At 38.8% G+C, this 16,916-nt stretch overlaps 1 protein-coding gene across 1 annotated transcript in view; it reads left to right on the plus strand.

Moving 5' to 3' along the window:
* The window catches only part of CCDC149 (coiled-coil domain containing 149), a 73,612-nt gene that overhangs the window by 27,052 nt on the left and 29,644 nt on the right, over window positions 1-16,916 (plus strand). Inside the window, exons 3-7 of the mRNA XM_044681756.1 lie at window positions 3,376-3,492; window positions 4,380-4,552; window positions 6,576-6,648; window positions 9,689-9,782; window positions 14,005-14,149. Coding sequence (XP_044537691.1) covers window positions 3,376-3,492; window positions 4,380-4,552; window positions 6,576-6,648; window positions 9,689-9,782; window positions 14,005-14,149 — 602 coding nt within the window. The remainder of the gene's footprint in view (window positions 1-3,375; window positions 3,493-4,379; window positions 4,553-6,575; window positions 6,649-9,688; window positions 9,783-14,004; window positions 14,150-16,916) is intronic.

Raw genomic sequence — 16,916 nt, forward strand, 5'->3', positions numbered from 1 at the left:
AGAGAGAGAGAGAGAGAGAGAGAGAGAGAGAGAGAGAGAGAGAGAGAGAGAGAGAGGATGGAAAGAAGAAAGGAAGGAAGGAAGGAAGAAATGTAAAGCAATTTCTATAGTATGCAATAAATGAACCATGGTTAGAGTTTAGCTCATTGACTAAAATTTTTTGTTTTTTAATGGATTGTATGTTTCAAATGAGTAAACCATGTTATATGAAAACCAAAAGAAGCAGAATCAATCTTGGGCTAAATTAAGAGAATCTGAGTGTGTAGGATTCGGGAGGCATCTACTACGTTCTACCCTGGTTAGACCCTGTTTGGAGTACTTTTTTCAGTTGTGGGCATAAGAATAAGCTAGGGAGCATCCAGACCAGGATTTCAAAATTGTATTTATTGCATTTTTAAAGCTGGAAGGGACCTTAGAGGTAATTTCTTCCAAACAAGTGAGGAAGCTAAGGCCCAGAGATTTTGTCCAAGGTCATAAGGCAGCCAGTGGAAGAACTGATATTTGAACACAGGTTTTTGAAATCTGGCGTTCTATCTCTTTCTCCAAGCTGCCTCTATGAGGCTTGTTGGGAGCCTTTGGATTCAGAGCATAGAACTAGGACTGAAATCTTGAAAGAGTCAAATATAGGCTTAACATAAGGATAAACTTCCTAACTATTAAGATTATCCAAAAATGGGAAGAGCTACGTTAGCAGGTGACGAGTTCCCCACCACTTGAAGTCTTTAAGCAAATGCCTAATGCCCACTTGTCATATGTTGTTGGAGGATTCTTGATCAAATAGGGGTTGTCCTAGATGGTCTGTGAGGTCTTTCCAATGTGGAAATTCTGTTTCTCTGTTTTACTGCAGTCCTACTCTTGTGCCTCATTTTGAGGTAGAGGTCTCTAGGTTTTTGAAGATTTTGAAGGTTTTAAAGGACAAGCCCTGGTGGGTCCTAGCAAAATGAACAGATTTTGAACATGGATTCAGCAACAGATTTCATATTTTTCACTTGAAGATCATCCTAGCCAAGTTCAAAGATAGTTATCTCTAGAAGCTTGTGACCTTCAAAGGAGTGGAGTATCCATATTATCATAGTACGGGTCTTTAACATATGCATACATATATGTACAAAAACATACTTTTACTATGAGTAATATTCTATAACAGGTTAGTGGTCAATACTAGATAAAGTGGCTAATACTCTATTTATAGTACCAACACAACCATTAGAAAAATCATCCTTTGGGCTAAACATGTTAGGTTGCCAAACCAGTCTTGAAAAATTAAGCCACCTGATAGCTAAGCTTTTGTACTTCCTTTCTGGGATCTCTAAGCCATGTGTTGGCCATCTCCATTCCAACCTGCTTGCATTCTAGCTATCATTATCATGTTTCCTCCCACCAAAAACTTGTACTTTACCCCCAGAATACCAAGATCTGCCCAGAACCAGGCTTTTAGGCACTATCTGGCCATTTCCACCTCCTCACTATCTTTCTTCCTTCTCTTGGAAGTATTGCCTTCTCCAACTAGAATATAAGCTCTTTGAGGATAAGAATTGCCTGTTTGTGTTTGTAGCACTTAGTAAATATAACAAATGAAGAAAGAGTTAGATACAAAGAGTCAGAGATAGATAGATAGATAGATAGATAGATAGATAGATAGATAGATAGATTTTAGATGAAGCCAATAAATCATCTGAAGTGTGTTCATACCTCAACTGGATACTATCTAGTCAGTAGCTTGTATATTATCTGACTATTTTCTCGTGTTGATTATTTGCTGTATATAACCTACCAGATTATTTTAAAGGGAAGCTGCTTGCAGCTGCTAAAATGAGGTCTCTTCAAGAAAAAAATCTATCTTTAGGAGAAGCCAGAGTTTTATCTTTTTTCTGAAGTAAGCAAATAACCTTCCGTCACACAAATAACATATCCTGGCAAATTAAAGGGAGTTCAAGGAAGTGGGAAATTCCAAATGACAAACAACTACAGGAAGTTAGGGCTTGAAAAGATGGAAGAGAAATGTTTAAAAATCCTAAACATGTAAGCTTATAATAAAACACAGTGCAGTGACTTTACATAAAGAATTTTTATAATTCACGGAATGTATTTGCTATGGCTTCGTGGAATAGGCAATAGCTCTCAGCTTCCTCCAGGCTTTAGATTAGAGCCTTGACCTCTAGCAAACAAATTGCAATGTTTCGAATTTCCTAAACTCCACTGCCTTTTACTGTGTTTGGATCAAACTTGTTTGTGCATTGGTGTCACAGTCCAGCAGTACTAAACAGTAAAAAATAGCTAATGGAGAGAAGCAAATAAAACGCCTCTATGAAAATGAAGAGGCATTGTTAGTTGGTTAAAAATTTATATTATTGTTACTTTTTGTAATCAAAATGCAAATATTTCAGATCATGTTTTATGTTGAGATTTTACTCCATATTTGTTTGCTTATTAGTTGAAATTATAAGTAAAATTACAATAAGAAAAAAGGAAATATTTAAAATCATGAAAATGTAGAAAACTCTTTCCCCAATAAACAGTTGTTTAGAGCTCATTGAAGCTGCTTTAATTTCCCCCTTGTTGAGATGGGGACGCTTGGTAGCTATTATTTGATGCTTCTTTTCTGACCATATCCATCACATCCCCTGACTCCTCTACTCAGGAATTGCCCCTACTGATTAGATAGAAAATTGTGTTACCTTAAGGGTCAGGCAGTGTTAGAGATTTGTTATTTTGGGGGAAAGAAATACCTTTTTCAACTCTCCTTGCTATTTGATGGTCTTGAAAACAAGGCATATAAGGAAACTAAGGCTCAGAAAAAATGATAATTTTTCAAGGTCACAAGAAATAAATAGAAGAGCTGCGATTTTTAGCCAGATAGTCTGACTCCAAATCTAGTGTCCTACTTACCATTCTACAACTCAATAAATAAGATTTCGTTTTCTTCTTAGCCCAATCCTGACTTTACTTTCTAGGTGGCAGGAGATTTTTTAGTCTTATTTCTCTGTCCTTATAAAAATTCCTTGTACTTTCTGAAGTACACGCAGAGAAATGTTTTATTGATACCTTTTGTTAAACATCATAGTCATTTATTAAACAATTCTTCCTTCTCTCCACCTCCATCAACCCTTTCCTTGTAGCAAAGAAAAATAGTTGATCAGAAAAATCTAATGTAGTGACAGGGTATACAGCATTCTACCCTAGTAGTTCTTTCACCCCTGTACAGGAGAAAGGAGATAATTTTTCATTGTGCAGGAACATCACTGAGCTTTCAGTTAGTCAGAGTTCAATGGAACACATTTTCTAAGGTTTCTGCTTTGGTGTTGATGATCTCTGATTTGGATTTGTTCAGTTTTTTTTTCTTTTTCTCTTTTTTCTCCCCAACGGAAATCACAGCTCCTAAGGATGACGATAGCAAAACAGAGACTAGGTGATGAAGAAATTGGAGCCCGCCATTTTGCAGCCCATGAACGAGAAGACCTGGTTCAGCAGCTAGAGAGAGCTCGGGAACAGGTAATCATGAAGAAATACTGGTCGGTAGGGAATGTGGCCACTCTTGGCAGAGACAGAAAGAAAAACATGCATCCATTGTCCATTAAAAGGTGTTATTTGGCGTAGGTTGTAAATGATAGGCAGTGAGGGCAATATAAATTATATATTCTGACCGAACCCTTTTATACTTGTCTCTATATATTCTCTTCCCACCTTGCCAAGAGAGCTTCACATTTCCAGTTTCCAGCAGGTCTGTTGTCTAATACAGGAATTACCAATCACTAATTACTTGCAGTAGACTTTGCATGCTATTGTTATAAACACAACTGGCAACTTTCCCTCCTGGGACTGCTCAGGGAGGAAATAAAATGTGACAAACCAGCTTAAATTTGCAAGTTTGGGCTAAAATGCTGAGCGATGCACCTTCTACCAACTCTCAGCGGGCGGAGGGCCCTAGTTATGGAACTGCCATGGGACCCTAGACTTCATTTTCCTTCCTGACTAATTGGTTTTGAAGAGAAGAACAAGATTGCTGGATCTGGAGCAGCTGAAAAAAAAAAGTGGGAGTAGTCTTGTTGTTTGCAAAGCTATGGCTGATTCCGCAGTGACTTGGTCTCTTGGATTTCCTTCCCTTGCCATTTTGCTAATGCCAGTTGGCCAGAGTGTCTTCCCTTTTCTCTTCCTGGCCTGGCTGCCTCCCCTGTCTTGGTGGTAACAAGACCAGAATGGAACAGTAGGTCTTTGCTGGTCCAAGCCCTTGTTCCCTTCAGGCCTGTGGGCCTTAGGGTTTTATTGCACAATTCCTGAATTCCCTAAATGCCAGGCATCCCAGAGTACTGTTGTATTGGTGGCAAGAAAGTCATTCTGAGAAGGGCCTTCCACATCAGGGCATTTGCTTTTATTTTCAGATCGAATCCCTGGAGCATGACCTACAAGCCTCTGTGGATGAGTTGCAGGACATTAAAGAGGAACGTTCTTCCTACCAGGATAAAGTGGACAGGCTGAACCAGGAGCTCAATCATATCCTGGGTGGTCATGAGAACCGCATCATTGATGTGGACGCCCTCTGCATGGAGAACAGGCAAGTACCCAGGGACCCCTGGATGCTTTGACTAGCTGATAAAAATATCTAATAATAGTAGCTCATATTTACATAGCGATTACTATGTGCCAGGAACTGTACTAAGCACTCATTTGACCTTCACAATAACCCCAGGACTTGGGTGCTAGGGTGATCCCTATTTTGCAAAAGAGGAAACTGAGATAGACTTGCCCAGTATCTAAGGCTGTATTTGAACTCAGGTCTCACCAATCCCAGCACTCCATCCCTTGTAGCTTGCAGCTACCCTAGTGGGATGGCCACACGTCTGAAAAGTGTTTGCAGTCCTAATGATGTTGTCATTAGAGTCTGGGGGTGAGGGCCAGATGGTAGGGGGAGGCAGAGAAAATAGAAAGGAAAGGGAAAAATAAAAACCCACCAGCATCTGTGTGGGAAGGTTGAAAGTGAAAGCTGCTTGTTATTACAACCAGGAAGGAATAAGGAAAGTAAATTGGGAAATTCCCTGAGCCATTTACTTTCCCTGAGGCAAATCTCAGTGTGGGTCTGTGGATGCCTGAGTGCTCAGATTGGTGGCTTTTCTTCCTTCTTTTACTCCCCAGTGGAATCATCTTAATGAGAACTATGAAAAAAAGGCGTTGATCTCCCTTAGGTGAGCTCCAGGTAAGGCCTGTTTGAAAGTGCTCTGTGCATTTGGGGCATACTTGACCTCAATGACAGCCACTTTCAGAAAGGTCGCTAGCACAAATTCCCTCTCCCTTCATTTTTGTGTTAGTGAGAAGGTACCTGACAGGGTGGCGGTAAGAGAGAAGCGTAGAACAGTACAAAGAACCCTTGTCTTTGGAGTGGGAGGACCTGGGGTCAGTCCCCACTTCTGATGCTTTACTCCTTGTTTGATCTTGAACAAGGAACTCAACTTGCTGATTCTACCTTTATGACACCCCTCATATATGCCACTTCTCTCCCCTGACACAGCTGCCATCTTTAGGACCTAGACTACTTCAGTAGCCTTCTGGTTGGGCTTTCTCCATCAAGTCTCTTCCTATTCTACTCAGCTCTCTAAGTTACCTTCCTGAAGTGTGGGTCTGACCCTCATGTTAACCTCCCCTCCCAATAAACTCTCCTGGCTCCCTATGACCTCTAGGATCGAATATAAATCTTCCCGTTGGCTTTTGAAAGCCTTCATAACCTTACCCCTTCCTACCTTTCCAGTCTTCTTATACCTTACTCTGTTCCATATACTCTGTGATCCAGTGACACTGGCTCCCTTGCTGTTCCCTACACAAGACATTCTATCTCCTGACGGTGAGTTTTCACTGACTGTTCCCCGTGCTTGGAATTTTCTCCCTCCTCTTCTGTACCTCCTGCCTTCCCTGGTTTCCTTCCAGTCTCAGCCAAAATCCCTGCAAGAAGCCTTTCCTTAATGAATCCCCCTTAATGCTAGTGCCTTCCCTCTAATGTGGAGCTATCTCCACTTTATCTTGTTTTTTTGCATGTTGTCTCCCCAATTAGGCTGCAAACTCCTTGAAAGCAGGGGCTAGTTTTACCATTCTTTGTAACCCTAGCACTTAGTATAGTGCTTGGTACATAGTAGATGCTTAATAAATGCTTGTTGACTTGACTCGATTTCCCTGGCTTTCATTTTCTCCATTGGTAAAAACGAGAGGGTTGGACTAAATGGTTTCTGAAGTTCCTTCCAGATCTCAGTCTATGATCCTATGATCTTGTTGTTTTTAATCCTCTCTATTCTCATTCACACATTCATTCTTTCATTCCTTCATTCCACAAATATTTGTTAAGCTCCTATCCTGTGTAAAGTGTTATTCTGGGTGCTGGTTCAATAAGCCACACAGTCTCTACCATCCTGGAATTTACAATCTAGTTGAGAGATGCTATATTTACGTAGGTGACTCTGTAAATTAGAATCTGGTAAGTATGTGGACCAGTGGATACTGTGAGATCAGATAGAAAAATAATGAAGAATGGAGCCTTACACTTCACAAATACCTATAATTTTGTTCCATGTGTGGTTTTTTTCCCCTCTTAGATACCTCCAAGAGAGATTAAAGCAGCTTCATGAAGAGGTCAGCCTACTTAAATCTAATATTGCCAAATATAAGGTAAAGGAAATAGTAATGATGAATTACTGTGCCACTCAATCATTTCAGTTTGAACTCATCCTGTATGCGAGATAAGTCTTTCATTATTACTCCCATGCATAAATTCCAGTAAGAGCCTTAATTGTAATAACTGGTTTTTTTTTTTTAAATCTCATCTTTTGGACCTGTGATTTCATGGGCATGGAAACTCCAACTCCTTCGGAAATTTCTTTTTCTACTAAAGATCTTACTTGTTTAGAACTCAGACCTACTGCTCAGGGGCCTCTGTGATCTCTGTAAGACATGACACATGTTTTCATCTCATCTGGAAAGTAGGGATAGCAATCAGTATTAGCCTTTATTAACTGCTGTCCCAATTTTCCACATCTGTAAAATGAGTGTAAACCCCATTTCCCCACTTCATTTCCTTCAGCAGTAGAAGCTTTGCTTTCTCATTTCTCTGTTGCAAAATCAAGATAATAACGATGATGACAATGACACCAGCATTCAGAGAGCATCATAAATTTTGCGAAATGCTTTACAAATATGATCTCATTTAAACCTCATACTCAGTGAAGTGGTTGCTATTATCATCTGCATTTTATAGATGAGGAAACTGAGGCAGACAGGTTAAGTGACTTATCCAGGATCACAGAGTTATTAAATATCTGAAGTTGGTATTGACCTCAACTCTCCCTGATTTGATCATTCCTGGCACCCTGCCTCAGATAAAAGACTTTCTTTAAATATAAATCGAGATAACTGTGTATTTGGGGTGGGGTGGGGATGATCCTAGATCTGTGATTTCCTCAGAAATAAGGAACCCTCCATGTGGAAACCGCCACTATGATAAAAGTCAACAACTTCTCTCTAAGTTAATTGTCTCTAAGTCCTGGGCACTAAGAGATTGTTACTTGCCCGGAATCACCGAAAGCTAGGACCTGAAATCCGAGGTCTTATTGACTGTACAACGGACCCTTCTAGTCAACATGCCTTTATTCTACTTTAAAAAAAATTAACATTTCATATGAGACAAATTCCAAATATCTTTTCTTCTGTAGGTCTTTGTAGCTCCTCATTAGGGATAACATTCTTGGAGACAGCTAGAAAGTGACGGTGTCCCATTAGCACTCAAGGAGCCCAAAGGCTCCCCGGGGTGTTGAATCCTCGGCTGTTATTTGCCCTGAAAATCCCCATGAGACACCAGGTCCCCCTTGGTGGAAAAAGCTGAGCCGTGAACGCTGTGACCTGAAGCCAGAGTGTTCACCGCCCACTAATAGAGCACAATGTCAGGATTCTCCTTGCTTTCATACCTCCTAATTCCAGCAGCATCTAGTTTGATAATATCTTATTCTGCAGATGTGAGTTGTACGTTTTATAATTAGAAAGCCCTCCTGGGTTTCTCCACATTGAAAATGGATTGATTTTTGTCCCTGAGGGACATCCTCTGCGACAATGCTGTACGCGTGAGAGAGCCGCCCCATTTTCCCAGCACTTGACATTAACTTTCTCTCAGACATCTCCAACAAACCCCTGCCATGGCTTGAGGCTTCGTCAGGGCAGAGTTTCTATAGACACCGAACCTGTATCTCGTGTATCCAGGCAGAGACGTGGATTTCTTTTAAATATTTTAAATTTAAATTTAAAACTTTTTAAAATACTTTTAAAATAAGTATAATTTATACTTAAAGAACTACATATACATCTGTGTGGTATATACCCATTTCTCTTCTGAAAGCTGTCTTGTTCTTAGTCACCTGAAATACTACTGAATTTCACCTCCCTTTCTTTCTATGATGTGGCTCCCTCTCTGTTTGTTTCCCACCTCCCTGCTGCTTCCTTTTCTCTCTTTTTCCTGCTTAATTTCTTGCTCCCCTCAGAATGTGCCCTTTTTTCTGTCTTCTTCTCTTTTTTTCTCTATATTCCTTCTCTGGAAGATTTCTTCTATTCCTGCTGATTAGAATGTAAACTCCTTGAGTGCAGGGACTGGTTTTTGGTTTGTTTGTTTTGTCGTGTGTCTTTGATTCTATTCCCAGAATCCTCTAAGTGCTTAATGCATGCTTATGGTTTGATAGATTGCTTGCTCGGTTCATCTGGTTTTCCTGGATCTGGTTCCTTTTTGCTTGTTGAACTCTTGGTTTTGATCTTGAATTGTGCTTAATTTGGAGACTCTAGTTTTGGAATAGAATACTATTGACTGTCATTTACACAAAAGTCTTAGTGCAACTTTTAACCTCAATAGCTACACTTTAACAATAAGATTTTATAATTATATGATAAAATAACTAAGCTTTAACATTTTCAATATTATATTTTAGTATGGTATATGCTATGCTATGATACAGTATAATGAGATATAATATAATATGACATCATATAATAAAAATTGCGCTATTAAACTTTCAAAAAAATTAAAAAAAAACTTTACAGGCTTCATCCCACCAACCCTGTGAAGTAGGTACTATAGGTATTATTATTCCTGTTTTACAGGATAAGAAAATTGAGAAATGAAATGGGTGGGTGGCCCATGGTCATACAGAGGCAGTATTCATATCCAGCTCTTCCTTTTACTGAATCTAGCCCATTTTCTGTCTTGCCATGCTGCCTCATTATACTCAGACCATGGGAACCTTACATCCTGTGAATTAGATTTTGCCCAAAATACATCTCCATTAATCTGCTAATCTCTGGCCCTTACCCACACCCTGATGCCCCTCACCCTCCACATTTTCTCATTTTCTTTGGAAGCTAATGGGACATGACAGATGGAAAAAATGAAGTAATGTCATTTTATGGTATGTGACCTCCGGGCCAATCCCCCTCCTCTCTCCTTACCCTCCCTACCCCCCTTCAGCTGAAGGCTACATGACTGTGGGCTCAGACAGTTTGGGAGCTGCTTTCAGACTTGTTGGGACCATGAAGTCAATAATGTAGTTCTGTGGCCAGCCCATGGAACAAGTCCTCTGTCAGCTTAGATGACATGGTGCTTCCATTGTAGCCCATGCTTAGTCCAGAACTGACTTTTCTGATGAATGAATGTTCATTTTCAATGTTTCCCTAGAATGCCCTGGAGAGACGGAAAAACTCCAAAAGCCAGGGCAGATCCAGCAACAGCAGCAGCAGTGCCTTAACTGGAGTCCTGTCTGCAAAGCAAGGTATGGGTCCAAGAGCCTGGAAGTTACCTGCTAGGGCTATTGATGCCATTTCCCATTGGTGGCCTTCAGCATCACAATAGTAATAATGGTAATGGTAATGACAGGCTGAGCAGCAAAGTGTCTGGGAATCAAGAAAACCTGAATTCAAGACAAGCCTCTGATTCATTCTAGCTGTGTGACCCCAGTGGTCTGGACCACTGCTATCAAATTCACATAGATGCAGCTCCACATAGGTGGCATATTTTTTATGTTGTATTGATTGTTTTTATTTTGTTATATTTTTCTCAATTACATTATTTTGAATTGGAACAACTCAGATGTTTTACCTTCAGTGAGTCTGGTACACACTCTTAAGTTCTTAATTTGGGATCCATGAACTTTTAAAATAGATAATTAGATAGAGATAGAGATGATAAATAATTATTTCAACATAATTGTTTCCCTTTATATTCCTATGTATTTTATTTTATGCATTTTAAAATGTTATTCTGAGAAGGGGTCATATATAGTCTTCTCTAGACTTCTAAAGGGCTCCATGATATCAAAAAATTTGAAACTATGTATTGCATAGAAAGTGCTGATTTCCATGTCTCAACTCTGGGCATTTTCTCTGACTGTCCTACAGCCTGGAACATTCTCCCTTCTCATCTTGGACTACTGATCTTCCTTTAAGGGCCAACTAAAATCCCATCTTCTGCAGGAAGCCTTCCCCAACTCATTCTAAATCCAATGCCTTCCATTTGTTAATTATTTCCTATTTATCCTATATATAGTTTGCTTTGTTTATATTGGTTTGCAAGTTGTCTCCTCCATTAGATTGTAAGCTCCTTAAGAGTAGGGACTGTTTTTTATCTCTTTTTTATCCTGGTTCTTAGTATAGCACCGGGCATATACTAGGCTCTTAATAAATGCTGGTTGATTGATTGATTGATTGATTGATTGATTTGAAATGATAGAGCATATTTCCTCAGGTGGGAGTTCTTTTTATCAATAAAAACACAGATCTGTGGAGATTAAAATTAATATGCAAAATACTAAATATTATATTTATAAATATTTTATTAATAATAAACTAACAAAAGAGACTAACTAAAAGATACTAACCAGCTCACTCCCAGGATCCAAAGAAAGAGAGGGAGGAGTTACAGCCAACTATAAAACAATAATGTGACCACCATGAGAGATTAAAGGGAATTTTGGGAAAACTAAGGGACTTATGGAGGATAAAGTCCAAGGTGCAAAATCTCCATTTATACAGATCTTATCTCTACCCTATCCTGATAACTGATGATAATGATACTTTTTGTTTCAAGGGATCTGCAATCTTGTTAGTGTGGGTACTGTTTTCTGGGTACAGATTACAACCCTATTTATGCTATTTCATTCTATACAATTAATTATTGACTGTATCTTTAGGATTTCTTCCACAAAGGACTTATCCAATAAATCAAAGGCTTTCCTTTAGATATTTCAATATTTCCTGGATACCAGTTCAAAATTTCTGACTTGCTGCCCTGTAGGACTGCCCACTTCCCTTTATACTCGTATTTGTTTTATGCCTGATTATCTTTTATGCTTTTAAAAATCTAATGGTTACAGTTTACAAAGCTATTAAAAATTACATCATCCTTTCTATCCATTATCTCATTTGATATAATCTTGTGGGTTTGTCAGTGGAGGTACTATCCTCATTTTATAGACCTTAAGAAGTAAAAGATTTCCCCCAAGTCATTGGTTATTAATGACAAAGTTACTAGCTCCTTACCTAGCTAGTAAGTGACAGAATCAGAACTAGAACCTAAGACTTGTGTCGTTAATATTGCCCTGAAAAGAAAGAGTTTCACTCTTGTCCCATCTTCCAAGATCATAAACAAAGAAGCAAACTATAAAAAGCCCCCAGACTCATTCCTGCTGGACCCAACTTACCATGGAGGATTAGCTGTCTTAAAGAGCAGCACTTATTGACTACAAGTTTGTTTCTTTTCATGGTTTATTCATTTTAAAAATAATGACCTTCCTGTAGCAGGAGAATGGAATAGATAGCAGATAGCTTATCTGAGATAGTGTAGTATATTCAAGAGCTGAGTTCCTTAACCTGGCTCCCAAGGTGAGTATAATCAGATGGCCACCTTTCAGGATATTAACTTTGAAAACTACTCATTGAAAAGGAAGTCTTAAGTAGGATTTTCATGTCTAAAAGGACAAAGTTCCTAGGTCTTTCTTGCTACCCCAAAACCAGGGTACATTTTCAAACCCCTGCTCTTACCCATTTTGAAGAAGGTATGCCATTTTTGTTGTTGTTCTTTAAGAAAAGGAGCCCAATATAAAATGTGACCTCTAAGCGGTTGAGCTCAGTAAAATTTAAAAGGACAGATAATTGATTAATACCTCCTATATGACTGCAAAGTGGTTGGAAGGAGATCGGCAGATGTTCTAGAGTATGTGGAGTTTAGCTGGGGCCAGTGCCAAGGAGAAAGGGCGGAATGAAGCTAGTAGCTTCTGAGATCTTTCCAATAACAGTGTCCTGACTTAACATAGAGTGTATTTATAGTGTCTACAGTGGACAAAGCCAGTGAGATTTAGAGAGAATCCAAAGCTAGGGGGAAATTACTTTGTTGTTCCCACATGCCCAATATCCCAGTGTTTTTATATCCCAATATATTTCTGGCTTTCTGTCACATTGTGTCTTAGCGGAATTCTCATTATTTCCATCCCTTTGTTGGTATAGGAGGATATTTTGTAGAATGGCAGGCTCTTCAGGAGCAGATATCAATACAGTGTTGTAGCTACTACATTATGCTGTTCTTTGTCAATCTTTTAAAAAACACAGATAAAAGACTCCTTATAACTTAGAGAATAAAGTCCAAGTTCCTCAGCCTCCTACTTAAGGTCTTCTCTGACTTCATCTTGCCTCTTCAGACTTACCTCCTACCAGATCCCTCTGATTCACCTAGACCTGTCGCCTCATTACCCCCAAAATACTTTATCTTCATTCCAAACTCCATAAGCAGATTAATCATACTATCATCATGCCTAGTTGACAGTTCATCATAGTCCCTGATTGAGATTTCTCTATTCACTCAAAAATCCATTGCCCAATGATGTTTTCTTTTCTAAGTTGTGTGGTATAATGGGTAGAAGTGGTAAGAAGGAAGATTCCATCTGAATGAAAGGAGAAATGCCCTTGCAAATAGAGCTCTCTAAAAGTGGAATGGGCTGCTGTAGGAAGTAGTGGCTTCCTTTTGCTTTCCTATCACTCAGCTAAGTAAAGGCTATATTATCACTCATTTCAAGTAGAAAGGATTCAGTTTTCTCTTCAAGTATGAGTTGGCCCAAGAGTTCAGAGAGCCCCTTAAATTCTGAATCAGAGAACCAGAATTTTTTGCTTTTGCTTTTTCTCTTAAGCCTCAGTTGTTTTTTTTATCTAGAAAATGGGGGTGGTAATCGTAATACCTAATTAATAGGGTTATTGTGAGAATCAACAATTCAAGAAAAGTGATTTATGAACCTTACGGCACTGTATAAATGTGTTATTATTATTTGGTAGCCAGTTGACCACTAAAACCTTCATAAACAATATGTAGAAGGCTCAGCATTGTTCTAGAATTAGGAAACCTGCTTTCTAGTCCTAAAGTTTTTCCTTATTAGCTGTGAGACCTTCAGCAAAGGTCTCCTACTTAGCTGATCTTTGCCTCAATTTCCTTGTCTGTGAATTAGGGATAATGCTCTCTCTACCTTCCTCGTGAGGTCATTGTTTTTGGTTGGGGGTGGGGCCAGGGTGGCTCTAGATCTGGATTTTGTAATTTCCTTGATGTATAAGAGTTGTGTTTATCAAAGAGATTGAGTAGCTTGTTGGTGATCACAAGACTAGTATGTGTTAAGTCTTCCTGACTTCAAGGCCAGCCCTCTCTCCATGTTGCCTCTTAGAAGGTCAATGGGGATTGCATAAATTATGTTATATTGTTGTTATTATTATTAACATTATCATCATCATCATCATTAAAGCTCATTAAGCCATCTTTTGTGTTTGACCCTTCAGCCATCTCATTGCCCTTCCATTTTTCATTCTTTGTATAGTATGAAAGTGGACTATCATACCATAAAGAAGTCTTTTCCATTCTATAACTGGGAGGGAAGAGGACACCAAAATAGAGGAGTTGTGTTTGTCACTCATGGTCCATAATAAGTAAAAAACTGAATTTTGACTTTTTGTCTTCCTTAGTTCAAGATTTATTATCTGAGGATCATGGATGTAGTCTTCCAGCAACACCACAGTCCATTTCAGATCTGAAATCTCTAGCTACTGCCCTGTTAGAGACAATCCACGAGAAAAACATGGTTATTCAACACCAAAGGCAGACCAACAAGTAAGTACTCGAAGTAGAGGATCCAAAATTCAGGGCAACCATGAAACCAACAAATATTTAAGTGTCGAATACATATTGGGTGCAAGCTGTGTAGTAATAATAATAGCTAGCATTTATATAGCACATTAAGATTGCGGAACACTTTATGCCAGCCTGTGTCAAGGGTTTCTAACCTGGAGTCCATGGACATGTTTCAGGGGGTCTGTTCATTGGAATGGGGAAAAGTTATACCCTTATTTCAATATAATAATGATTTCCTTTTAAATCCTATATTTTTTATATTTAACAATACTTCTTATTTCTTATCTTTCCCACTTGTTCCTCCCTAATTAAACAAGAAAAAGAAAAAGAAACCCTTCTTAACAAATATGCATAGTCAAACCAAAAAACAAATTCCCACTTTGACAATGCCTTATTTGGCATTTTAAGTCCTTCACCTCTCTGACAAAGAGGTGAGTAACATGTTTTATCTTTAGTCCACTTTAATCCTGGTTTATCATTGCTTTGATGAGATCTCTAAAGTCTTTCCAAGTTATTTTACTTTATAACATTGTTTTTGTTGTCTAAATTGTTCTTCCAGTTCTGTCCATTTCACTCTGTATCAATTCATAGACAACTTCCCAATGGCTTGTGAAACTGCCCATTTTGTCATTTCTTATGACAACTCATATTCCATTATAATCATAACCATAATTACTTCAGCCATTCCCCATTAGGTAGGTACTCCCTTAGTTTCCAGTTGGGGGCTAGTACAAAAAAAAGCTACTGTATATATTTTTGTATATTCGGCTCCTCTCTTTGGGCTCTTTATTAGGCATGAGACCAATATTGCTAGGTCAAAGGGTAAGGATAGTTTAGTGACAGCCTCTCTAGTATGTGTCACTTTCCTTCTTTGGCATCTTTGCCAATCCAGTGGATGAGAGGGAGAAACCCAGAATTTCTTTAATTTTCATTTTTCTAATTATTAGTGATTTGGAGCATTTTTTCACATGTTTTTGATAGCTGAATTTCTTCTTTTAAAAGTATTTGTATCTTTTAACCATTCATATATTGGAGAATGGCTGTTGGCCATATAAATTTGAATCTACCCCTTTGTATTTTCTTTTATGCATTTAAAAATATTATTCGGAGACAGGATTCATAGACAGACTGTACCAGATTACCAATGAGGTATCCATGGCACAAAAAGAAAAAAAAAAGTTAAGAACCCTTGACCTGCATGAAATGATCTTCCTGTCTCTCAGACAGTGTTGTGGGCTGAGTACTTCATAAGAAGAACCTTGTTGCGAAGGGATAGTTTTTTGATGGTGTTTTTAGTAACATGCTTTGACTTTGGGTAACTGAATCATTGGGACATAAAAGCCTGGCCTTGAATGTGGAGGAGTGTTGGGGAGGGGGTGGCTGGAGTGATTCCTCCAGCTTCCCTTCCAAAGTATGGGAAACAAAGACAATTACAACTGGATGAATTTTTCTTTGAAAGAGTGTAGAACACTTTGTGGGAAATCAAATAAGTTAGATCAGTGAGTGGAAAGGACAGAGGGGAAATTGAAAGTGTTCAGAGATCGATGAATAAGCTATAACTCAAAGGCATGCAAACCCTACAAAATGTGTGCCACAAACCAAAATGAAAGCAAATGCCTATGGTCAGGAGGTTCCAGAAAGGCTGCGTTTAAGGAGAGAGATGGGGATTTGGCCCTGGGGGGTGGGGAGAGGGAAGGAGGGGGTTACAACTGGAAAATGATTGAAGGTATTGTAAAAACAAAATAGAAAAAAGAAAAGATGGAGAATGAAAGGAAGATTGCACAAGAGATTAAGATATATAAAAGAAACCAGAGATCAGTGAAGGGAGACCGGGCAATCTCAAAAGGATGACAAGGGTAATTTATTGACAGAAGAAGTTTTAAAATTCCTTAAAAATGAAATCTTAACCAAGGAATGAAACAGCCAGATGCTGAAAATGCCTGTATTTCTCAGGGGAGGAAGAAGAAATCAGGATCTCACCAGAATAGGTAATGGTTTTGAAAACTCCTTTCATTGTTCTATTTAGGCAAGATTCCCTGTACTAGGAACAATTGCTATATAGCCTTAAAGGAATACAGTGACATGTGTTGTTGCTTTTTTTTTTTAAACTAGTGCAGTAGAATAACAGAAGACCCCATATATTTTATCAGAAAAAAGCACGGGAAAGTGGCATTTTTTGAAGGTTTCAAGGCTAAGCTAGATGATGATAATAAGAATTTATTAAACCCCTAGGAGTACGTACAGTGTATTCTCTCACCCTGTCTCCTCCCAGAGAACCAAGGTAAATAAGACATCAACAGACTGAAACCAGGGGAGATACTTTGACTTAGAGTAGCGGGTGGTCATTTTCTCTCTCATTTCTGTTTCAGTTTGCTTTGTCTCTTTTTTGATTGTTTTAACCTTTATGGAGGGGGGTGCATAAAGGAAGAAAAACACCCTGGAAACAGCGAATGAGAGAAATTCAGTGAATTGTATTAGTAAGAAAGTACAAAGGGTAGTGGGGAGTAAGGAGACTAGGAAAAAGGAAGGAATTTTGAGACTACAGCCCAAGCTGCTTTAGGAAATATTAACCTAATCTCTTCAAAAAGGAGTGCATTTTCAGGGTTAGAGGATAAAGAAAAGAGTAATTGCTCCTTGAAGAGGAAGGAAAGAAGGAAGGAAGGAAGGAAGGAAGGAAGGAAGGAAGGAAGGAAGGAAGGAAGGAAGGAAGGGAAGAAGAAAGGAAGGAAGGAAGGAAGGAAGGAAG

The sequence above is a fragment of the Gracilinanus agilis genome, chromosome 6, assembly GCF_016433145.1.
Source record: "Gracilinanus agilis isolate LMUSP501 chromosome 6, AgileGrace, whole genome shotgun sequence".
In the NCBI taxonomy this organism is placed as follows: Eukaryota; Metazoa; Chordata; class Mammalia; order Didelphimorphia; family Didelphidae; genus Gracilinanus; species Gracilinanus agilis.